We start from the raw sequence: 25,376 nt of genomic DNA, 5'->3' as shown, positions 1-25,376 counted from the left end.
ATTTTCCAGGATGCTCTTTTCAAATAAGGCAAGGGGGAATGTTCTTATAACAAAGGTTTTTTGTAGTGCTCTTGTTAGATGATTACCAATGAAATTGTATTATTTCATAGGTTGTTGGAGAATGGGCATGTTCTCACTTCAATGGTTAATATTAGGGAATTAAGGAATGTTCTTAATACATAAGTTATTCAAGCATGCTGCCATTACTATTTTTATCCAAAACACTCTTAGCAGATAAAGTGTTTGGGAGTGTTCTTACTACATGGAAAACTGGGGAATGGAATTTTTATTACAAGGGAGAAAACTTTCCTTACATAGGTAATGTTCTTATTACATGTGTGATATGGGGTCCTGTATTACAAGGGTTACATGGGAAACGTTCTTACATCGATGACTTTGTAAAGTTCTAATTGCATCAGTTCTTTTGGGATGCTCTTATTGGTAAGGAGTTTCTAAGGAGTGGCGATCAATGGTGTCGACTGTCGGGCAGCAAGAAGCTTCAAAGAACGCTCCCTCAAGGCCTTCGGCACTATGGCCCGGCAGTCCCAGCATGACTTTGTTTCGTGGTCACGCTTGAGGCACAACAAGCAGATGAGGTGGGGGTCGGTTACCGACATGGCGCAGTGACAGGTGCTACAGCTTAAACCTTGTACATCTAGATGGCATACTTGACACACAAGAAAAACTTTTTGTTGACAAAATGTCGAAAAAAGACAGAGGGGAAGCTCTTCTCTGGATCAGCGCTTAACTGGCGCGGAAAAAAAAGAACTGACGTTCACGCACCTGGGTGGTGCCTATGTAGACGACGGCAATGCCATAACCGACGCTAATGATGCCGATAACATCACGTAGAGCCGAATGGAGCCCCCCAACGGCGCTCAGGGTTTATGCTAATGCAAACGTTTCTGGATCCAGCCTGACATCTGGGAAATTCAACGTAAAGGAATCTGCAGCTAGAAATCTCTATCGGATGCATCAGTTATTCTAGAATACTCTTAGTGCAGAGGTGTTTCCTGAACACTCATAACAAATGATCTTGGGGAAAGGACTCATTACAGGGTTTTTCTCCAAAATGCACATAAACTAATGGGGATGATCTTATTATATGGTTTGTTATGAAATGTTTACTGCATGGGTTTTGTTCTGGCTACATAGATTATTAAAGATTGTTTTTAATATAGGACAGGCGCCTCGTGCACCTTATAACCTGCTTGATAAGCTGTGTCTTTTTTTCATATAAGATCTCTTCCTTCATCCCTCTGGCTACAGGGGCGCGTCGACCCCTCCTCGGCCCACTCCTTTCCCTCCGGCCATTCTGTGCTCTTTCTGTATGAAAACAAGAGAGTGGAGTTAATGAAAAGCGAATAAAAGGCGCGGAGCAGGTTGGCCGGGAGCCGCTCGCTGTGATGGGAGATTGACACACAGGCCCGGGATGGTGGCTGAATGGTGCGAGGCAAGTCTGGGCTGGCAGCAGGGTGGAGATACATCCTTCAAACAGATCCTGCTTCATTCCAGGACACCACAGGTGGGGGCACGGAAGCAAAACACGACTCTCGAACTCCTTCGTGAAAAAAAGACAAAAATCGAGTCCCTGCCAAGAAGCCCGGTCTGAAGTACCTGCTCTCGCGCGCACCAACCTGCCCTGGGCAGAGCATGGACCTGCCCGGGGCGCAGAGCGTGCCATGCAGCCCGCCGCCGGCCCCCGCCGCAGGGACTGAGGGCCAACCGAGGCCCAGGAGGAAGGGGGCACCGGCAGCCAGGCCCCCTCCGCCCACAAGGCCCCGGTGCCCCAAGCGCCGCTCCCCCAGCACCTGCGGCGGCAGCCCCCACCCCCTGGTCTCGGCCACCTCTGAGCGACGCAACGAGCGGGAGCGCAACCGGGTCAAGCTGGTGAACTTGGGCTTCGCGCACCTGCGGCGCCACGTGCCCCAGGCCCAGGGCGCGAGCCGCAAGATGAGCAAGGTGGAGACGCTGCGCTCGGCCGTGGACTACATCCGGGAGCTGCAGGGCCTGCTGGGGGAGCGCCTCTCCACCTCCGACGGCCTCTCGCCGCACGGCAGCACCTCGGCCGACTCCCTCCCGCGCTCCCCCGGCTCCTGCGCCTCGTCCGCCGAGGAGGGATCCCAGGACTCCGGCAGCGTCTCCGACTATCACACGGTGCACAGCTGGGGGTAGCGCCGCAGGTCAGTCCCTCTCAGCTTATGCCACATCTCACACATTGCCAGTCGCCCTCTCTGCTCCCCTTCCCACTGCATGGGGGCCGGGGCGCAGCTGGCATCGCACACTATATAGTCACCCTTTCTGCGCCCCGCCTCATCACACGGCACACAGCTTGGGGTAGGGGCCTTAGGGTTGCCACTTTCTCCCCTGGAGCAGCATCGCACTGTCAGACTCACCCTCTCTTTGCCCTCTCTCATCACACGATGGAGCATTTCCATTAGAGGAATGGACAGCTGAAGGCAGGTAAGTTACCCTAACTCTCCTTCACTCAATGCACCGCTGGGGCAGTCACTCTTTGCTATCCATCTACCAGCAGCACCGTAAACTCACTGTCACACAGTGCATATCAGGGGTAGTCACACTTTGCTACCATCTAGCACCATCTTAAACTGACTGTCACACAATGCACAGCTGGAAATAGAGTACCCACAGTACTTTCAGACTGAGTATCAAACAGTGCGCAGCTGGGGGTACTCAATCTCTGCTTCGCTCCAGCAGTACTTCAGACTGACTATCACACTGTGCACACCCGGAGATCGTTCAGTTTAACTCTACTCCCCTTCCTTTTACACAGTGCACAGCTGGGGCTAGTCACTCTGCTACCCCCAGCAGCATCTCGGATTGGCCATGATAAAGTCCACGGTTGGAGATAAACAAGCCTCCCTCACCCGCCTCCTTTCCTACTGTGCTTTGCTGTGAGTGGCCACTCTCTAGTGCCTTGCAGCAGCAGCATCTCAAACTGATTATCACACAGTGCACAGCTACGGGTAGGCCCATTCCCCTAACCCTCTTTCACACAATGCACAGCTGGGGTAGTCTCTCTCTGCTATCCCACAGCAGCATCTCAGACTGGCTATCAGACAGTGGACAGCTGGGGGCGGTCCTTCAGTGTTATCCTCCAACTGACAATCACACAGTGCTCACAGCTAGAGATAAAATCAAAAAGAACACATGATGGACGGAATGCTGAACAACGCAAACATTCACCCCCAGTCACAGATCTGCGTTTAATCCATCTTATTTTTTGTTTACCATGCCACCTCAGACTGGACCCAGCCATATGCAAATCAGTCTTTACCCTGCTCCTCATGGGAACAGTCCGGCCCGAACTGCCAGGCCAGGTCCTCCCTGGGCTAGAAACAAGACCCCATCATCCCCATTATTTTTGCATTTGTCGCCTTAAGTGCGAAGGGTATGCCATGACGAGGGTCCCATGCTTGCTTCACCACCAGATTCAAGCTAGCCTGGTTGATGGAGGAAAGTTGACAGCCGTAAACAGGTAAGTGTTTTTTTTATTTCCCTCCGCTCACCTCGTATGGTAACAGCCACTACTGGTCACTGCGCCTGCTCCACATCCTCTTCAGTGTACAAAAGGTTCACCGCACTGCACCTTCTTCTCCTCCATAACAGAAAAATACACTTGCCCCCTCTCCTCCTGAGTGACACTGCACCTGCTCCACCTCCTCGGAGAAGAGTTTGCACATGTTCTGCCTCCAACTGAGTGACTGACATTCTCCCATACCCTACATCTCCTAATAGGAAATGCTAAAAGACACCACATCTGCCCCAACTACTCCTGAGTGACACTGCCCCAAGTACTCCTAAGTGACATAGCACCTGCCCCAACTACTCCTGAGTGAAACCGCACCTGTCCCATCTCCTCCTGAGTGACACTGCACCTGCCCCAACTACTCCTGAGTGACACTGCACCTGCCCCAACTACTCCTGAGTGACACCGCACCTGCCCCAACTACTCCTGAGTGACTCTGCACCTGCCCCATCTCTTCTTAGAAGTCACTGCACCTGCCCCAACTACTCCTGAGTGACTCTGCACCTGCACAATCTCTTCTTAGAAGACACCGCACCGGTCTCCTCTGCTCATAGGAAATGCTGCACCTGCCCCATCTCCCCCTGAGTGACACTGCACGTGCTCCATCTTCCCCTAAGTGACACTGTCCCTACCTAATCTCTTCTTAGAATACACTACTCCTGCCCCATTACCTCCTGAGTGACACTGCACTTGCCCCATCTCCTTAACGGAGAATAACTTGCCCCATCTGCTTCTGAGTGACACTGTACCTGCCCCCTCGCCTCCTGAGTGACACTGCACCTGCCTTGTCTCCTTAGTGACTCTGCACCTGCCCCATCTCCTAGTAAATAAGTCTGCACATGTTCTGTCTCCAACTCAGTGACTGACATTGTCCCAACCCGTCTTGTATGGCACTGCACCTCTATCATCTCCTCAAAGGGAACACTTTACCTGCTCCACCACCACCACCACCTGCGTAACACTGCACCTGTCCCATCTCCTCCTGAGTGACACCGCACTTGCCCCTTCTCCTCCTGAGTGACACTGCATCTGCCCCATCTCCCCCTGAGTGACTCTGCACCTGCCCCATCTCCTCCTGAGTGACACCGCACCTGCCCCATCTCCTCCTGAGTGACACCGCACCTGCCCAATCTCCTCCTGAGTGACACCGCACATGCCCAATCTCCTCCTGAGTGACACCGCACCTGCCCCATCTCCTCTTGAGTGACACCGCACCTGCCCCATCTCCTGCCCCATCTCCTCCTGTGTGACACCGCACCTGCCCAATCTCCTCCTGAGTGACACTGCACCTGCCCCATCTCTTCTTAGAAGTCACTGCACCTGTCCCATCTGCTCCCGAGTGACACTGCACCTACCTTATCTCAGTCTGAGTGACACTGCACCTGCCCCAACTCTTCCTGAGTGACACTGCACCTACCATGTCTCCTTCTGAGTGATACTGCACCTGCTCCATCTCCTCCTGAGTGACACTGCAGCTACCTAATCTCTCATTAAAAGACACTGCTCCTGACCCCTCTCTTCCTGAGTCACACTGCACCTGCCCCAACTCCTCCTGCGTGACACTGTACCTGCCCCCTCGCCTCCTGAGTGACACTTCACCTACCTTGTCTCCTGAGTGACACTGCACCTGCCCCATCTCCTAGTAAAAGAGTCTGCACATGTTCTGTCTCCAACTCAGTGACTGACATTGTCCCAACCCGTCTTGTATGGCACTGCACCTCTATCATCTCCTCAAAGGGAACACTTTACCTGCTCCACCACCTGCGTAACACTGCACCTGTCCCATCTCCTCCTGAGTGACACCGCACTTGCCCCTTCTCCTCCTGAGTGACACTGCATCTGCCCCATCTCCTCCTGAGTGACTCTGCACCTGCCCTATCTCCTCCTGAGTGACACCGCACCTGCCCCATCTCCTCCTGAGTGACACCGCACCTGCCCAATCTCCTCCTGAGTGACACTGCACCTGCCCCATCTCCTCCTGAGTGACACCGCACTTGCCCAATCTCACCCTGAGTGACACTGCACCTGCCCCATCTCCTCCTGAGTGACCCCGCACCTGCCCCATCTCCTCCTGAGTGACACCACACCTGCCCCATCTCCTCCTGAGTGACACCACACCTGCCCCATCTCCTCCTGAGTGACACCGCACCTGCCCCATCTCCTCCTGAATGACACCGCACCTTACCCATCTCCTCCTCAGTGACACCGCACCTGCCCCATCTCCCCCTGAGTTACACTGCACCTGCCCCATCTCTTCTTAGAAGTCACTGCACCTGTCCCATCTGCTCCAGAGTGACACTGCACCTACCTTGTCTCCTTCTGAGTGACACTGCACCTGCCCCATCTCCTCCTGAGTGACACTGCACCTGCCCCATCTCCTCCTGAGTAACACTGCACCTGCCCCATCTCCTCCTCCGTGACACCGCACCTGCCCCATCTCCTCCGTGACACCGCACCTGCCCCATCCTCCTGAGTGACACTGCACCTGCCCCATCTCTTCTTAGAAGTCACTGCACCTGTCCCAACTGCTCCCGAGTGACACTGCACCTGCACAATCTCTTCTTAGAAGACACTGCTCATTACCCATCTCCTCTCGAGTGACACTGCCCCTACATTGTCTCCTCCTGAGTGACACTGCACCTACCTTGTCTCCTCCTGAGTGACACTGCACCTCTCTATCTCCTCGGAAAAGAGTCTGCACACGTTCTTCCTACAATTAAGTGACTGGAATTGTCCCATCCCCTCTATCGTCTCCTCAAAGGAGGTACTACATCTCATCCACCTGCAAAACACTGCACCTGCTACATCTACTCTTAAGAAATGCTGCACCTGGCCCATCTCCTCCTGAGTGACACTGCTCCTGCCCCATCTCCTGACTCCTGAGTGACCCCGCACCTGCCCCATCTCTTTTTAGAAGTCACTGCACCTGCACCTACCAAGTCTTCTTCTGAGTGACACTGCAACAGCTCCATCTCCTCCTGAGTGACACTGCACCTGCCCCAACTCCTCCTATGTGACACTGCACCTGCCCCATCTCCTCCTGAGTGACACTGCAGCTACCCAATCTCTTATTAAAAGACTCTGCTCCCGACCCCTCTCCTCCTGAGTGACAATGCACCTGCCCCATCTCCTCCTGAGTGACCCTGCACCTGCCCCATCTCCTCCTGAGTGACACTGCACCTCTCTATCTCCTCGGAAAAGAGTCTGCACACGTTCTTCCTACAATTGAGTGACTGGAATTGTCCCATCCCCTCTATCGTCTCCTCAAAGGAGGTACTACACCTCATCCACCTGCAAAACACTGCGCCTGCTACATCTACTCATAAGAAATGCTGCACCTGCCCCATCTCCTCCTGAGTGACCCCGCACCTGGCCCATCTCCTCCTGAGTGACATTGCACCTGCCCCATCTCTTAGTGAAAGAGTCTACAGATGTTTTGCCTCCAACTGACTGACTGACATTGTCCCATCCCGCCTTGTATGGCACTGCCCCTCTATCATCTCCTCAAAGGAGACACTACAGCTCATCCACATGCATGGCACTGCACCTGCTACATATCCTCATAGGAAACGCTGCACCTGCTCTACTTACCTTGAGTGGCACTGCACTTGCCAAATCTCTTCTTAGAAGATACTGCACCTGTCCCATCTCCTCGTAGGAAATGCTGCACCAGTCTCATCTTCACCTGTGTGACACCACACCTGTCCCACCTCCTCCTGAGTGACAGTGCACCTGTCTGATCTCCACTTAGAAGAGACCGCAACAGTCTCATGTCATAGGAAATGCTACACTTGTCCCATATTCGCTTGAGTGACACAGATCCTGCTCCATCTCCTCCTGAGTGACACTGCACCTGACAAATCTCTTCTTAGAGGAAACCACACTTGTCCCACCTCCTCCTGATTGACACTCCAATTACCCCATCTCCTCCTGAGTGTCAATGCACCTGCCCAATCTCTTCTTAGAAGGCACTGCACATGTCCCATCTGCTCCCGAGTAACACTGCACCTGTAGCTACCTAATCTCTTATTAAAATACACTGCTCCTGACCTCTCTCCATCCTGGGTCACACTTCACCTGCCCCAACTCATTCTGCGTGACTCTGCACCTGCCCCATCTCCTCCGCACCTGCCCCATCTCCTCCAGAGTGACACTGTTCCTGCCCCTTCTCCTCCTGAGTGGCACTGCTGCTGCCCCTTCTCCTCCTGAGTGGCACTGCTGCTGCCCCATCTCCACCTGAGTGACACTATGCCTGCCCCATCTTCTCGGAGAAGAGTGTTCCAGTTCTGTCTCCATCTGAGTGACTGCAATTGTCCCATGCCCTCTTGTATGGCAGTGCACCTCAGGACGGGGTTTAGCGCTGGTGGCACCTTGTGCGACAATTTCTGTTGGCTCCCTCCAATGACCACCTCGACCAAGGATTCCCTCACTACCGCCCTATAACAGTGCCATTCAAGTCTCCAGAACCACTATCTCTCGGATTCATTTAGTTTTATAGCACCACTCATACCAGTGTAAGGTGTCAGAGCACATTACATTACACACATTGCACAAAGACACTCATAGGTTTGTAAATCAGTGTATAGGAGTAACATGTCATCGATACTGGTAGGCAATATAGTTTAAGAGTCCTTATTCTGGAAATGCCCAAATTCAAAATGAAAAATGTAACACCACTGTTGGGGGTTCTCTTTAATAACAGGAATTGTTTTCCACCCACATAAACCTTTTTTGCAAAATTGGGATAATGAAAGACTGGGCAAAAAAACATATAGCTCTAACATATACCTTGCAGTTTACACACAGATCTTTGATGACAGTTAATAGTTCAATGTTCTATATTACGATTGTGACTTACAAACGACGAGTAACAAAAGGAGCTCTCTTACAGAAGCAGTAACCCACTGACCTATTTATATTACATGCACTTTTTTTATCTGAATTGTACACGTTCTTAGCAGCAGGCATTTTAACCCTCTGTACTACCCTTTGATTAGTCAAATCGTCCACTAGACAAACCTCCAGTCTCTTTCCAGGAACACGATAAATCATCACTGGAGTTATCGTGACGTTTTAATTGATGCTTACAAAAATTGGTGGAGGCCAGGAATGTGCCAGCAGGTTGGTGCTTTTAAAATGATATTACTTGTAAAAGTGATGTCCCCAAGGCAGCGCCTGGTGTGGTGGCACCGATCGCACCGCCCTAGAGCCGGCCCTGGTGCACCGCTATCATCCCCTCAAAGTAGACACTTCACCTGCTCCACCCCACCTGCATAACACTGCACCTGCTGCATCTCCTCACAGGAAACGCTGCATATGTCCCATCTTCACTCGTGTGGCACTGCACCTGCTCCATCTCCTCACAGGAAACGCTGCATATGTCCCATCTTCACTCGCGTGGCACTGCACCTGCTCCATCTCCTCATAGGAAACGCTGCACTTGTCCCATCTTCACTCGCGTGGCACTGCACCTGCCCCATCTCCTCATAGGAATCGCTGCACTTGTCCCATCTTCACTCGCGTGGAACTGCACCTGCCCCATCTCCTCATAGGAATCGCTGCACTTGTCCCATCTTCACTCGCGTGGAACTGCACCTGCCCCATCTCCTCATAGGAATCGCTGCACTTGTCCCATCTCCTCATAGGAAACGCTGCACTTGTCTCATCTTCACTCGCGTGGCACTGCACCTGCCCCATCTCATAGGAAACGCTGCACTTGTCTCATCTTCACTCGCGTGACACTGCACCCGCCCCATCTCATAGGAAACGCTGCACTTGTCTCATCTTCACTCGCGTGGCACTGCACCTGCCCCATCTCATAGGAAACGCTGCACTTGTCTCATCTTCACTCGCGTGGCACTGCACCTGCCCCATCTCCTCATAGGAATCGCTGCACTTGTCCCATCTTCACTCGCGTGGAACTGCACCTGCCCCATCTCCTCATAGGAATCGCTGCACTTGTCCCATCTTCACTCGCGTGGAACTGCACCTGCCCCATCTCCTCATAGGAATCGCTGCACTTGTCCCATCTCCTCATAGGAAACGCTGCACTTGTCTCATCTTCACTCGCGTGGCACTGCACCTGCCCCATCTCATAGGAAACGCTGCACTTGTCTCATCTTCACTCGCGTGACACTGCACCCGCCCCATCTCATAGGAAACGCTGCACTTGTCCCATCTTTACTCGCGTGGCACTGCACCCGCCCCATCTCCTCCTGAGTGACACAGCACCTTCACAATTTCTTCTTAGAATGTTAATGTTAACTGAGATTTCTAGAGCGCATATTCACCGACAGGTCTCTTAGCGCTATGAGAGAGGGCCCAACCTCACCACATCCGCCTGTATATGCACTGAGATTTGGCCTAGGTTGTGCCCCAGGCTTCAGTAAAAAGAAGCCTTTTAATTTTTTTCCTCAATGGAAGAAGGGTGGGTTCCTTGCAAAGGCTTGCCCGCAGCTTATTCCAGAGTTGAGGGATCATTGCCCCCTTTGGAGGATGAATTAAAGCAGGGGCAGGCTATAAGGCCAGTATCCGATGATCGAAGGGTACGCCCTGGCGCATATTTTACGAGGCGGTCCTTAATGTAGGCTGGGCCCAACCGTGGATGGCTTTATGGGCTATGCATAGACCTTTGAACCTGGTTCTCTGTTTGATTGAGAGCAAGTGCAGCTTTTGCAGTAGGGGAGCGGCATGTGCCTGCCTTGGGAGCCTGAAAATCAGTCTGGCAGCGTCATTCATGACCACTTGGAGTTTTGTTAGCAGCTTCTTAGGAAGGCCAATGTACAGAGAGTTGCCATAATTTAACTTGACCTAATCATTGCCGATACAGCCATTTGTAGTGCTGTAAATGAGAGAAGAGGGGCGAGTCTCCGTAGCTGTCTCAGTAGGCCCACACATGTCCCTGCCATGGTAGATACCTGGAATGACATAGAGAGCTTGGCATCCATTTTTATGCCAAGACTTTTTATGACCGGGGCTGGCGTTGGAGTGGTGCCTAGCTCTCCTGGCCATAGGAGATCACTCCATGGGTCGTTACCCATGGTGATGGCCAGTACCTCGGTTTTATCGGGGTTAATTTTGAGTGAATTGGCTGTCATCCAATTGACTGTGTTCCTCAGCATGTTTTGCATCAGTGCGTGCGCCGTGGGAGAGTTGTCAATCCGGATGATAATTTGTGTATCATCAGCGTAATTGAAAACTTGGTACTCCATGCGGGCCAATGCAGCCACCAGAGTCTGTAGATAGATATTGAAAAGGAGGGTAGACAACCCAGAACCCTGAGGGACACCGCACGTTACAGCGCCAATATTGGACACCTGATCAGCCAACTGGATCCTTTGGGATCGACCAGACAGGAAGGAAGAAAGCCATTGATGTGCCAGCCCAGGGATGCTCAACTCTGAAACCCACGACAGGTTTCAGACACTGCATCTTCCCAATCTCCTCCTGTGTAACACTACACCTGCCCCATCGCCTCTGGAGTGACACTGCACCTGCCCCCTCACCTCCTGAGTGACACTGCACCTGCCCTGCCTCCTCCTGAGTGACACTGCACTTGTCCCATCTCCTAGTAGAAGAGTCTGCACATGTTCTCTCTCCATCTGAGTGACTTCAATTGTCCCATCCCCTCTTGTGTGGCACTGCCCCTCTATCATCTCCTCAAAGGAGACACTACACCTCCTCCACCCCCACCTGTGTAACACGGCACCTCTGACGTCCCCTCACAGGAAATGCTGCACCTGCCCCAACACCTTCTTAGTGACACTGCTCCTGCGTGACATTGCACCTGCCAAACCTCTTCTTAGAAGACACCGCACTTGCCCCATCTCCTCCATAGTGGCACTGCACTGCCTACATCTCCTCATAGGAAAAACTTCCCCTGTGCCAGCTTCACTTGTGTATTTACAACAAGGGGTGGTGAGGGACAGAGTCTCTGAATTAAGCAGAAAGCTCTCACCCAGTCAAGAGATCAGGGCTAGATCCAACACCGTTTTTTAGCTCACTGCACCATCCCAGTTTCAGAACCTGGCTGTATGCAAATTAGTCTGTTCCTGTCCCAGTGCATGATGGGAACAGGGCAAACCAAACTACAAAAGCCAATTCTTACACTGGGAAGGAAACAAGCTCCCGGGGACCGGTTTCTGGCATTACAGCCGTCTTCGGCCCGGTTTGCTTGAATCCTGATGGTGCAATGAGCAAGGGTCTCACATCTGAGAATACCCTTCCACGCTTAGGGTGGACAAAAATATTTACAACAAGGGGTGGTGAGGGACAGAGTCTCTGAATTAAGCAGAAAGCTCTCACCCAGTCAAGAGATCAGGGCTAGATCCAACACCGTTTTTTAGCTCACTGCACCATCCCAGTTTCAGAACCTGGCTGTATGCAAATTAGTCTGTTCCTGTCCCAGTGCATGATGGGAACAGGGCAAACCAAACTACAAAAGCCAATTCTTACACTGGGAAGGAAACAAGCTCCCGGGGACCGGTTTCTGGCATTACAGCCGTCTTCGGCCCGGTTTGCTTGAATCCTGATGGTGCAATGAGCAAGGGTCTCACATCTGAGAATACCCTTCCACGCTTAGGGTGGACAAAAATATTTACAACAAGGGGTGGTGAGGGACAGAGTCTCTGAATTAAGCAGAAAGCTCTCACCCAGTCAAGAGATCAGGGCTAGATCCAACACCGTTTTTTAGCTCACTGCACCATCCCAGTTTCAGAACCTGGCTGTATGCAAATTAGTCTGTTCCTGTCCCAGTGCATGATGGGAACAGGGCAAACCAAACTACAAAAGCCAATTCTTACACTGGGAAGGAAACAAGCTCCCGGGGACCGGTTTCTGGCATTACAGCCGTCTTCGGCCCGGTTTGCTTGAATCCTGATGGTGCAATGAGCAAGGGTCTCACATCTGAGAATACCCTTCCACGCTTAGGGTGGACAAAAATATTTACAACAAGGGGTGGTGAGGGACAGAGTCTCTGAATTAAGCAGAAAGCTCTCACCCAGTCAAGAGATCAGGGCTAGATCCAACACCGTTTTTTAGCTCACTGCACCATCCCAGTTTCAGAACCTGGCTGTATGCAAATTAGTCTGTTCCTGTCCCAGTGCATGATGGGAACAGGGCAAACCAAACTACAAAAGCCAATTCTTACACTGGGAAGGAAACAAGCTCCCGGGGACCGGTTTCTGGCATTACAGCCGTCTTCGGCCCGGTTTGCTTGAATCCTGATGGTGCAATGAGCAAGGGTCTCACATCTGAGAATACCCTTCCACGCTTAGGGTGGACAAAAATATTTACAACAAGGGGTGGTGAGGGACAGAGTCTCTGAATTAAGCAGAAAGCTCTCACCCAGTCAAGAGATCAGGGCTAGATCCAACACCGTTTTTTAGCTCACTGCACCATCCCAGTTTCAGAACCTGGCTGTATGCAAATTAGTCTGTTCCTGTCCCAGTGCATGATGGGAACAGGGCAAACCAAACTACAAAAGCCAATTCTTACACTGGGAAGGAAACAAGCTCCCGGGGACCGGTTTCTGGCATTACAGCCGTCTTCGGCCCGGTTTGCTTGAATCCTGATGGTGCAATGAGCAAGGGTCTCACATCTGAGAATACCCTTCCACGCTTAGGGTGGACAAAAATATTTACAACAAGGGGTGGTGAGGGACAGAGTCTCTGAATTAAGCAGAAAGCTCTCACCCAGTCAAGAGATCAGGGCTAGATCCAACACCGTTTTTTAGCTCACTGCACCATCCCAGTTTCAGAACCTGGCTGTATGCAAATTAGTCTGTTCCTGTCCCAGTGCATGATGGGAACAGGGCAAACCAAACTACAAAAGCCAATTCTTACACTGGGAAGGAAACAAGCTCCCGGGGACCGGTTTCTGGCATTACAGCCGTCTTCGGCCCGGTTTGCTTGAATCCTGATGGTGCAATGAGCAAGGGTCTCACATCTGAGAATACCCTTCCACGCTTAGGGTGGACAAAAATATTTACAACAAGGGGTGGTGAGGGACAGAGTCTCTGAATTAAGCAGAAAGCTCTCACCCAGTCAAGAGATCAGGGCTAGATCCAACACCGTTTTTTAGCTCACTGCACCATCCCAGTTTCAGAACCTGGCTGTATGCAAATTAGTCTGTTCCTGTCCCAGTGCATGATGGGAACAGGGCAAACCAAACTACAAAAGCCAATTCTTACACTGGGAAGGAAACAAGCTCCCGGGGACCGGTTTCTGGCATTACAGCCGTCTTCGGCCCGGTTTGCTTGAATCCTGATGGTGCAATGAGCAAGGGTCTCACATCTGAGAATACCCTTCCACGCTTAGGGTGGACAAAAATATTTACAACAAGGGGTGGTGAGGGACAGAGTCTCTGAATTAAGCAGAAAGCTCTCACCCAGTCAAGAGATCAGGGCTAGATCCAACACCGTTTTTTAGCTCACTGCACCATCCCAGTTTCAGAACCTGGCTGTATGCAAATTAGTCTGTTCCTGTCCCAGTGCATGATGGGAACAGGGCAAACCAAACTACAAAAGCCAATTCTTACACTGGGAAGGAAACAAGCTCCCGGGGACCGGTTTCTGGCATTACAGCCGTCTTCGGCCCGGTTTGCTTGAATCCTGATGGTGCAATGAGCAAGGGTCTCACATCTGAGAATACCCTTCCACGCTTAGGGTGGACAAAAATATTTACAACAAGGGGTGGTGAGGGACAGAGTCTCTGAATTAAGCAGAAAGCTCTCACCCAGTCAAGAGATCAGGGCTAGACTTGTGTGGCACTGCAACCTGCTCCATCTCTTCCTAGAAGACCCTGCACCTGTCTCATCTGCTCCTGAGTGACTCTGCACCTGCCAAATCTCTTCATAGAAGACACCACACCTGTCCCATCTCCTCCTTAGTGGCACTGCACTGCCTACTCCTCAAAGGAAGCACTCCATCTCATCCACCTGCATAAAACTGCACCTGCTACATCTCCTCATAGGAAATGCTGCACCTGCCCCATCTCCTCCTGAGTGACACTGCACCTGCCCCATCTGTTCCTCAGTGACACTGCACCTGCCCAATCTCTTCTTAGAAGACACTGCACCTGTCCCATCTCCTCCCGAGTGACACTTCTCCTGCCCCCATCTGTTCCTGAGTGACACGGCACCTGCCAAGTCTCTTATCAGAAGACACTGCACCTGTTCTACTTCCTCCTTAGTAACACTGAACCTGCTCCACGTCCTCAAAGAAGACACTACACCTGCTCTATCTCCTCCTGGGAGACAATGCACCTGCCCCATCTGCTCCTGAGTGACACTGCACCTACTCAATCTCTTCTTAGGAGACACCGCACCTGCCCCATCTCCGCCTAAATACATCACACCTGCCACATAGAAGGGTCTGCATATGCTCTGTCTTTACCTGAGTGACTGTGCACTTGTCCCATCCCCTCTTGGATGTCCCTGCATCTGCCTGCTTTCTAAAAGGAGACACAACACCCCCTCTACCTCCTCCCGAGTAACACTGAACCTGTCCTGCTTCCACAAAGAAGACACTACACCTTCTCTGTCTCCTCCTGGGAGACGATGGACCTGTTCCATCTATTCCTGTGTGACTGCACCGTCCCATCTCATGATAGAATACATTGCACCCTCCTCATCTCCTCTGTGGTGCATGTCATATGTTAGGGGTATGCTCTGAATGCGAGCCTCTGCCACAGCTCCTCGGAGGCCCTGCATCTCCCTGCCTCCTCATGGCAGAGTGCAGTTGCTGCATCTCCTCATGGGCAACACAGCCACTGGAACAAGCCCCCTCCCCTAGTTTAGCCCACACCAACAGCCCCCTCCTGCCGAGCCCACAGTGAATGCACAAGACTGACTTCTGGTGCTCCACCCAGCGACAGCCTTGGCCAGGCACCAGTCTCACCCCAGGACTTCTGTCTTTTGAGCCCACAGTAGCAGCACTGGATTGCTTAATTCTGCTCAATGCAGTCACACCCCAGGCCGGGCTGCTCCTGACCAGGCCACGGTGACTTCACTGGACTATTCTCTGTCTGGCCATACTGCAATGACAGCACTGGGGGGCCCCTTCTGTCCACCCTTACAGTGACAGCACCTGATTTGCCTATTCGACCCACTGCTACAGCACTGGAACAGGTCTCTGCTGATCTGCTGTCTTTCTGATCATCCAACATAGCATGCATACAATGTGCGATTCGTCCACTAATCAATCCCTCCCCCACAATCATGTCTCAAGGAGTGACAATAGGGGAAAAGACAGATGCTAAATGCAAGTTATTCAATAATTATAGGTTATACGTTTCAGGCTACGTACCAAACAAAACAAAGAGCATTAAATATACACACATGACTATGTTGTTGAACAATGTAAAAAACTCTTTATTCAAATTATTGAAGACATTTTTTGAGAGCAGAATTTTTTGTTCATCACTCTCAAAGTATATTTTTGTACATTTTCTGATCAATATTAATACATGGAACATACTACAACATAATCACATATCCATGACAAACACATATACAAACATATAAAATACATAGATACAACTGATTAGTTTCATTATGTATTAAACATTCAAATAGAAAAAGGAGCAGATGAGCTGTAAACAATTGGAAGGCTGGTGGTAGATGGAAGCAAGGAGTGACAACACCGTTTGTGGATCAGCCACGGCACAGTCCTTTATTCACATTAACTTGATCATTTACTCAAGCATAAACAACATCAATCATTTCTTAAAAATTGTTGAAGGACAATGAGATGCAAACCAGATTCAGAAGGTTACATCAGGCGAAACACACTTGCGCTAGTCTACATGAACGCGGGTGTTTCGTTAGATCACGGAGCCGGTACAAACGGCTAAGGTTGTGCTTACCGACCACACCCATTGGTTTACTGCAGCACCACGTGACCTCTAGGTGTGGGCGTTTCAGCCACCGGACCTGGCAATGACTTGACCACGTTAGTCAAAGTTGCTCAAAAGGTGCTGCAGATCACCTCATTACATGATTACGGTACACCATTATATACAACAAGGACATCTCCATTCCAACATCTTTCGGGGAGAAGGAGTGGACATCCGTAGGTGTACGGCGAGGGACTCACCTTGAGGCAGTAAGAGTATGAGTGGAAGTATGCATAGGAATACAGCGTGACTGTCTTTGAATGCGCATCTGAAACATTGATCCATTTTATCATGTCTAGTATGATAAAATATATTTTTCACTTTTCCTAGAGTGTGGCTACAGGGATCCCTAAACCCTCCTCTCATGGGGCATTAAGGACCCTACATTAGGGTAAGGGTGTTAGCTGGTCTCACAACTCATGACAAATCAATGTTTTGATTTGAATTTCACATTTGCAGTGTTACGTGATATCACACTCGCATGCAAGTTCTGCACATGCATAGGGTGTATGATGTTACCAACTCCCTACTTTTGGAAAAGCACATCCATTTGAATAAAAAATATTTATTTTCCTTACAGGTATCTGAGAACACCACGGTTAGGTTAGAGGTTGACATAAGTTGCCCTAACATAGTGGCAATATCTGAGACCAAATTGGCAAGATAGGAGTCAGTTTTTCGTCCTGATGAATTCCGCAGACTCATTAGAAACATATTGACGACAATAGTGGTGATGGGGTAATAGTTCCCCTAATACCCACACTTCTGCTTTTAACACCAAGTAATTCCCTAGGATTAAATGTGATTTGGGGTAATGCATAGTATTTTTAACCCACTTTTTGCACGGGCCTTCACTTAAATGATTAGAAGTGCCTCCCTGTCTTCAGGTTTGGGCCCGCTCTCTATCAAACCGTGTTTTTAGAGAGCGAGGACTGCCTATGATGAAGCATGACACCTGGTGGTGTGGGAGGGCAGTCCTTAACATTTTTTGAAATTTTTTGAGATGCCTAGCGCTCTATCTATATAGTGTTTGTATGGATACAGTTACATAACGTAAGTGACCATTACTTCAGGGTAGATTCTACAGTGTGTATACATTAGGTGAAAGACCGTATTTACATTATAAACATTGAAGCAAACATTAAGACATGCACATTGTGGTAAAAACCCCATGTTCGTCGTGCCAGCAGGCCCTAACTGGCACTGACCCATGAGTACCACCCAGGGCATTCTTGCAACATTGATGGAACACATTGACCAGCAGTCATTAGCAGCAACTTTCTTTAATGTTCCATTACGGAGGTAACTACCACACCAGGGCACCGCATAATGGATCAGCCCCACTGGGGTACCTGAAACACAGGTGCAACACCCAAAAAGTTCATAACTCGGGCATCTTGAGTAGGCTGGAGAGTCCAGGACCACCAGCAGGTCAGTCCCTCCTCCCGCCTGCCCGATGCCCAACTGAATGTTCCCCCTGTGCAAGTGTCAGTCAGTCCAGATAAAAGTCCACTTCTCTGTATCCTCCGCTATTTTTCTGCCAGGGACCCCTCTGCTCTAGAGATGGGTGGGTGGATAACCTGCTGCCGGTCCGCACCTTTGGAGAAACTGGAGGGGACAAAGAGAATGACCCTGCTCCAACCTGCCCATTATAGCACCCTTTGGGGAGCCATGCGCCCTCCGATGACGTCACTGGCCAGCCCGAGCAGTAGTCTCTTCCGGTGCAGTGGGGGGAGGAGAGGGCTGCTGCTCAAGATGCAACTAAGGGTGCCCCGCCCAGAGGTGTGGGTGGCGCCAAACAGGAACAGCACAGCATTGGGTCACTCCTTCTGAACCCACAGTGACAGCACTTCTTCTGGGTTCACATCCTCATTGGGTTCACAGTGAAATTACTAGATCAGGCCCCTCCTGCTGACCCATCACTAACCAGACTCCCTCTACGGAGTCTGCAGTGACATTACTGGACCAGGCCCCTCCTGCTGGGACCTTAGTGATTTCACTGGAAGAGGCCCTTCCTGCTGAGAGCAGTGATAGACAACACTGCACTGAGCCCTTCCAGATGAGTCCAGAGTGACATCACTGGACCAGCTCTTGATTCACCTTCACCACCCCCTGCACTGGGTCCAGAGTGTCTGCACTGGATTAAGCCTCCCCTGCTGAAGCTACAGCGACACCATTGGACCAGGGATCTTCTGCTGAACCCACGGTCAGGGCTGCCTTTAGGGAAGTGCGACCTGTGCCACTGCACCGGGTGCGGAGCTAGGGAGATGCTGTGTTTTGAAAATAACTTATGGGTTTAAAAGCTCCTGCTGCAAAGTTCATTACTTGTCAAGCAATTTTCAGACAACAATAACGATGTCAAGATAACGTTGGTGATTAATGTACTTGCTGAAAAGAGATCGAACTTTGCCTCCTGGCATTTTGGCTCATCATAAAGTAGCATAGAGGCTTAATATACCTGCTACAAAGAAGTGTTTTATGCAGATCATAGAATTGTATGTTATGTACATAGCTCAGTGGGTTCTGCTTTTTTCACATCGACCCTTTTGTTACTTGCACTTTATAAATTACAATCCTAATATAACACAGTAAGCTATGAACAAGCCTCAACGAGCTGAATGAGAACTACAAGGAATAGGTTAATACATAAAGGGGTCGATTCCGATTCGGGAAAAACCGCTCCGAATAGCCGTTCGGAGCGTTTTTCCCGTACAAATTGTACCCTGCAATGTCCCCCGTACGTACGACGAAGTACGATTCGTACGAATCAACTCCCCGTACGAATCTCCCTCGAAACCGCTGCACGCAACATCTGTACAGTTCGCGGCTGGTTTTTACGACCCAAGCGGTACAAAAGGGGGGTTTGATGGACGGAGCATCTGAATCTGAACCAATCAAACACTCACACCCAGTCAACAGATCTGGGTTTAATCCACCACCGTTCTTTAGCCCACTCTGCCACCCCAGTTCAGACATGGCCATATGTAAATCCGTCTGACCCTGTGCCTCATGGGAACAGTCCAGCCCGAACTACCAAGCCATGCCTTCCCTGGACCGGAAACAAGCTTCCTAGGACTGGTTTCTGGCATTTCAGCCGTCTTCAGCCAGGCTTGCTTGAATCCAGTGGCAAAGTGAGCAAGGGACTCCCATATGAGCATACCCTGCCAAATTATGGCAAACAAAGCGGTACAAAAGGGGGTGGTGATGGACGGAGCATCTGAACCAATCAAAGACTCACACCCAGTCAACAGATCTGGGTTTAATCCATCACCGTTCTTTAGGGCACTCTGCCACCCCAGTTCAGACATGGCCCTATGCAAATTAGTCTGACCCTGTGCCTCATGGGAACAGTCCAGCCCGAACTACCAAGCCATGCCTTCCCTGGACCGGAAACAAGCTTCCTAGGACCGGTTTCTGGCATTTCAGCCGTCTTCAGCCAGGCTTGCTTGAATCCAGTGCAAAGTGAGCAAGGGACTCACGTCTGAGCATACCCTGCCAACTTATGGTGAACAAAGCGGTACAAAAGGAGGAGGTGATGGACGGAGCATCTGAACCAATCAAACACTCACACCCAGTCAACAGATCTGGGTTTAATCCATCACCGTTCTTTAGCCCACTCTGCCACCCCTATTCAGACATGGCCATATGCAAATCAGTCCGACCCTGTGCCTCATGGGAACAGTCCAGCCCGAACTACCAAGCAATGCCTTCCCTGGACCGGAAACAGCAAGTACGATTCGTGTTGGGTACGCACCGTACGACCCTTTTTCTAAGGGAGCTGAAAACAGCCGTAAAAGCAGAGTTTGACCCGAAACAGGTACAGAACTCCCCCCCCACCCGGGTACGGTGCGTACAACCCATGATAGCGGAGTACAGTGCATACCCCTGCGATCATGGGGTGTACGCACCGTACCCCGTGATCATGGGGTGTACGGACCGTACCCCATGTTCTCTGGGTGTGCGATGCATACACCCTGCGATCGCAGGGGTACAGTGCGTACACCCCATGATCGCAAGGGTACACACCGTACCCCGCGATCATGGGGTGTACTGACCGTATGGTGTGTATGTGATTGTGTGCTTTTGCGTACGAATCGCCCTTACCTGACGTGGGCCGTACAAATCGCGTCCTTATACCTGGGTCCGGATCGTACTCGTCGGGTCGTACGGCATGTTTACGATTCGTACGGAGAGGGCTCCGGATACGAATCGTACGGACGTTTTTTTTTCAGGATCGGAATTGACCCCTATGTATTTTCCCCAGTATTTGTTTATCCAAATGTTGCTAAAAAGTTTTTGGGGGGTAGAAATGAATTCTTATTAGCAAAGCAGACCCCCAAACACTATGTTACATTTTGAATCTTGACTATGTTTCTCGAGACCAAGCAGTCTTAAAAATACTGCCCACCAGTATGGATCGCATGTGACTCCTACACCTTGTAATCCTCATTGTATTATTAACATTTCGTACACATTGATTTACACATGTGATTCATTGTAATATGTGTGTGATGTAAAGTGCTCTGACACCCCACGCTGGTATGAGTAGCGCTTGAAAATAAATGAAACGCATGCGGGAGAGGGGCTGTGGAGAGATGAGGAGAGGTGCTGAGGGTGGGAGTGAGGGAATTGGGGGATGCCAACAAAAATTGGCACGCTTGGACGCCACCAGCGCTAAAGCCAGCCCTACCCAATGTGACGCCACTGGACCAGGCCATTCCTGCTTAGCCCAGAGTGACATCACTGGACCATGGCCCTCATGCTCAGTCCCAATAGACTGACCATGAGGCCCCCTTCTCCCTTCAACTGAATCCAAGCCTCACTAGCTATACATCGCGTGAGGCTCTTCTAAATGGCCTCTTTCTGCTCTGTTCATACGAGATCCCTCCCTCACTATCAAAACAGCGATTAAAAAAACAATAACATCCACAGGTTTTGAACCACGCTCCAGGGTAAAGAAGCTGACATATGCAGCTTATTTGTCAAATAGACAAATGTCCCCAAGCCTCATTGTACACGTCAGTAAAATGGCTCCGGTATTACAACAGGACAGCAGATTCTCAGAGTTTCTCTCAAACCTGCTGCCATAGTTTAGGGATTCGTGTGGATGGAGCATCAATGGCCCACGGTTCAGTTTCCACGGCTGGCCTCTCTCTGGTATTGTCACAGAAATGGCCTTTCAGGTGCCCAGATGCCTCTGGCCATCAGGTCTCACCTTTGAGACCTACTGGCAAAGCCAGTTTCACAAAGAGCTTAAAAAAAATGAAAGTGGGAGAAAGCAACAATGGCAATGGATTTTAAAAACCAGCAATGGAGGGGGTGGGCGGGGGAAAGCAGCTACGGAGGGTGGGCAGGGAAACAATAATGGTAACGAAGGGTGGGTGGGCAATAAGCAACATTGGCAAGCGATGGGTGAGGAAAAGCAACAGAGATAGGGTGGACAGGCAATACTAAACACGAATAGCAATGGAGCGAGGGGAACGTGGGTGAACACCAGGTAGCAGCTATAACTGGGGTTGGCGGTGAAAAAGCAACAAAGGCAATGGAGGAAGGGGGCGTTGAAAAACAAAGGACGAATCAACACAAGGAAGGAAGGCAGGGGAGAAGGACTCAGATGAGAGACAACACATGGAGCACGGGAGGGGAGACACAGAAAGGAAACAGATTGGAGTGCGGTCTGGGAAGAGAAGCACGCAAGCGATACAGCTGGAAAACACATGCATTATCATGGAGTGCCTCAAGGAAAAGATAAAAATAGTTCTAAAAATGACGATATTGGTAGAAGCATAGAAGGAGCCAATCAGAGAGGTGGTAAACTGGTCGTGAGAGTGACAAACACAAGCTGGACTAGCTAAAACAAATAAAGTTAGCGAATTGAAAGCACGCAAATGTGAGTGACAAAACGCAAAGTCTATGGGCAGAACGGATGTCATAGGAAGTGATGTTACAAAAAGTGATATAATCCTATAATAACATTCCTCCCTTGTAATCTCATTATAATATTCCTCACTCGTAAGGGACCATGCCTATTTTATAAAAACACGTTTACATAATCATGCAAAAATGTGAAAAGACCATTTTCTAATTTGTTTTCTTTGTGATAGATCACATGAATGTTTCCACACATTAGTGTGTAATTGAGCTTAAATTGGTCGAAATGGAGACTATTTGTGAGCAAACATGTGGAACTTGAGATTTCATTTTAAACTGTATTTAGAGAGTAAACAAAACGTGCTGGGTGTATTTTTTTAAATAAGCTAACTTGCTGTCAATGCATGCCTGTTTTCTGCTTTATCCACTGCCGAAGTACAAAAGCGCTGCACATTTCCAGTTCATAGGGTGATAAAAGGGTCAATGGTTTGAAGTTCTGTGTTACTTCTCAGATAGGGATTCATAATTAACCCTGACCTGGCGTCTCTCAGAAATAAAGGGGTTGTTGCCTGTGTGATGGGGTTTAAAACCTTCCTGAGGCTAGATTCCACACATACAGTGTTTACAAATGCAAGCAGCTGCAGTGATGGAACACAAGGTTACACCTCTCAGCTTCCTTTGGCATGCGGGAAGGGGGACAGAGTCCTCTCTCCAAAAATAATGGTGGGACCCTGTCCAAACGCGTCCACCCCGATTTATGCTCTGCAGTTAAGGGAGGACAATGCAGCACATGTGGAGCAAATATTCCAAAACAGCTGTCATCATAGAGCCACTTTAAAAACCCCAAACAAACGCCTCCTTCGCTAATTGGGGGCTTGGCTTAGACAGTCTTCCAGACATCCATACCTTTCCTACCGGTGGGTGTTCCTTATTTAAGGAGATCCCTCACACATTGAGACATTCCCTACCATCTCATGCCCTCACCAACCATAGCAGCTGGTGAGTAGCACATTCAGGTAGAGCAGTTGGACTTAAAGAGAAAGGAGGGGGCATGCACACGTACACAACCTTTCCAAGATCCACCCTGAACTACTTTACGTAAACATAAACTTCTTAGACTAGAGTGACAGCACCAATGTTGTGAATGATGTCTACGTACTCCTTCCACTGCTTAAACCTCTTCTAAGTCATGCCCTTTCTTCCTGCAGACAGCCTCTCCTGATTTGGACCTGGAGGACAAATTGTGGGAATGGAATACTCAATACACATCGATGAAGTCGAACCTTAGAGTCCAGTGCTGGCCCGCAGTATGCTGGAACTAACCAGTCAAGATGGCGGCCCACCCACCCTGGGTGCTCTGATCTATGTAGGCCCACTGCGGGGAGCTCCCAGGTTTGGGGGAATTGAGGACAGAAGGCTCATCGCTGACCCTATCCTGCCAACTAGTCATGATGTCCTGCGGGAAGCTTCTTCTGACTTGAACTTCAGTGGTTTTCCGTTTACTCTATAAGGTGGACGTTCCTGGCATCCATAGAGTCAAATGCAGGATGGCCCTGCCCTATCAAGTGGAACAGAGTGGATACTTCAAAACGCAATGCTTTGATTTTCATAGTGTGTACCAAGATCCAGACCGGCCAACCCTCTGTAGATGGGAGATCTCCGTAGAGTTGCAAAGGATACTCGAGGGACCATGGCTACTCCTGCTCTTCTCACCAGAAGCCTTGTACGTGGAATATTTTTGTATTATATGATGGCTGCTGCATGATCACGTACAGCCACTCTGTTCAATGTACAGTAAATTATTTAGAAAAGTACATTACATGGGCTCTATCTCTTGGAAGGTTTGACTGCTGACGTGCTTACGAGTAACTCATAAGACTCACAGACCTTGCCTGGAATCGCACCAGCATGTCCCTGCCTGCCAGGGGAACCAGGAAGCACTATCTCGAAATAGAACCACTGCTGCACTTTGAAATATGTACTTTCAGAGAACCTGTATTTCTAGTGAGAACAGGTTTCTGTTTTCAACTTCTGGTATCTCTGTGTACTCTGATGGCCTACTCTGGTTACAGGTGAGAGGCAGAGCCCCAGGGAGCCCCTGTTAGCCCCAGTACACTGCCTCACCCTTCTTCAGAGAAATGCAATGCTGTAAAAGACAAAGTACTTTATTAGCTTGATATGTCAGACAGGTATTTCTAAAGAGAACTCATGGGATACGTAAAACTGTACACAAATTATACATGTTTATACTGCCTTTTTGGGCTGTTTGCTTCTTAGTTGTGCATATTTCTTTATTGTTTCTCGTTATTTCTCGTTGTTGTCTCTTCGTTGAATAATCACACGCCATAACACCAATGAAGCGTAGAAGGCCATTTATTAGGACAGGGCTGCTAAAACAGTTCTTCAGCCTTGAAACAACAATAACATAACATCAAACCATCATTGATCCATCATCCCCTTCATCACCGAACAATTCTCACTTCTCACCAAGCTTTCACCCCAACACCCCAGACCTTGCTGTAATCTTTCCCCTTTCACTCACTGAGCTTCTTCCAGTCCCCAATCTATCTCTCACTCACCCTACCAAAAACTTCCTCCAATGAAGCTTCCTTGTCCTTATCCAAAAATCCTGCATACCATCTACATTCACCTGTGCTACCTTCATCCCACCCCCTGAGGGGTAGATACGCCTGCATCTGACTCCCCAACACCCCCCCACCTCAACTACCGCCTACCGCCTGCAACCCTGCAACCCTGCAACCTTTCCTATTATGGCATATGCTGATCTAAACAGTCTCCACCACTGCCCTCCAAATTGTGTACGGTGGGTGGTTTTCACTAAACCTTTCCCCTATAGCCAGTGGTGCACAGGAGCAGGAAGAGGCTGAACCCACCTCTCCTGGCTCCTTAAGTACTGCCTTAACACCGACTCACTCCCCTTTCCCTACCTATCTCCTGTCCGGCTTTACCATCCCACAAAGTTTCCTGGGGGTAGACTAGGCTGCGCCTTTCACTTCCACCGGGTACCTCCATTGTGACAGAGACATACTTTGCTCCCTTGC

General features: G+C 50.0%; 1 protein-coding gene across 1 annotated transcript; it reads left to right on the top strand.

Moving 5' to 3' along the window:
• Positions 1–1,517: 1,517 nt before the first annotated feature.
• Positions 1,518–24,568, top strand: LOC147701458 (achaete-scute homolog 1-like). The gene is made up of 2 exons (XM_086928656.1): positions 1,518–2,183; positions 23,523–24,568. Exon 1 carries the CDS (start codon positions 1,654–1,656, stop codon positions 2,173–2,175), a length of 522 nt encoding a protein of 173 aa, XP_086784782.1. The 5' UTR covers positions 1,518–1,653; the 3' UTR covers positions 2,176–2,183; positions 23,523–24,568.
• Positions 24,569–25,376: the final 808 nt, after the last annotated feature.

The sequence above is a fragment of the Lissotriton vulgaris genome, chromosome 7 (assembly GCF_964263255.1).
Source record: "Lissotriton vulgaris chromosome 7, aLisVul1.2, whole genome shotgun sequence".
In the NCBI taxonomy this organism is placed as follows: Eukaryota; Metazoa; Chordata; class Amphibia; order Caudata; family Salamandridae; genus Lissotriton; species Lissotriton vulgaris.
Note: the sequence above shows the minus strand (reverse complement) of the source record. Positions and strands in the feature narration are given on the sequence as shown.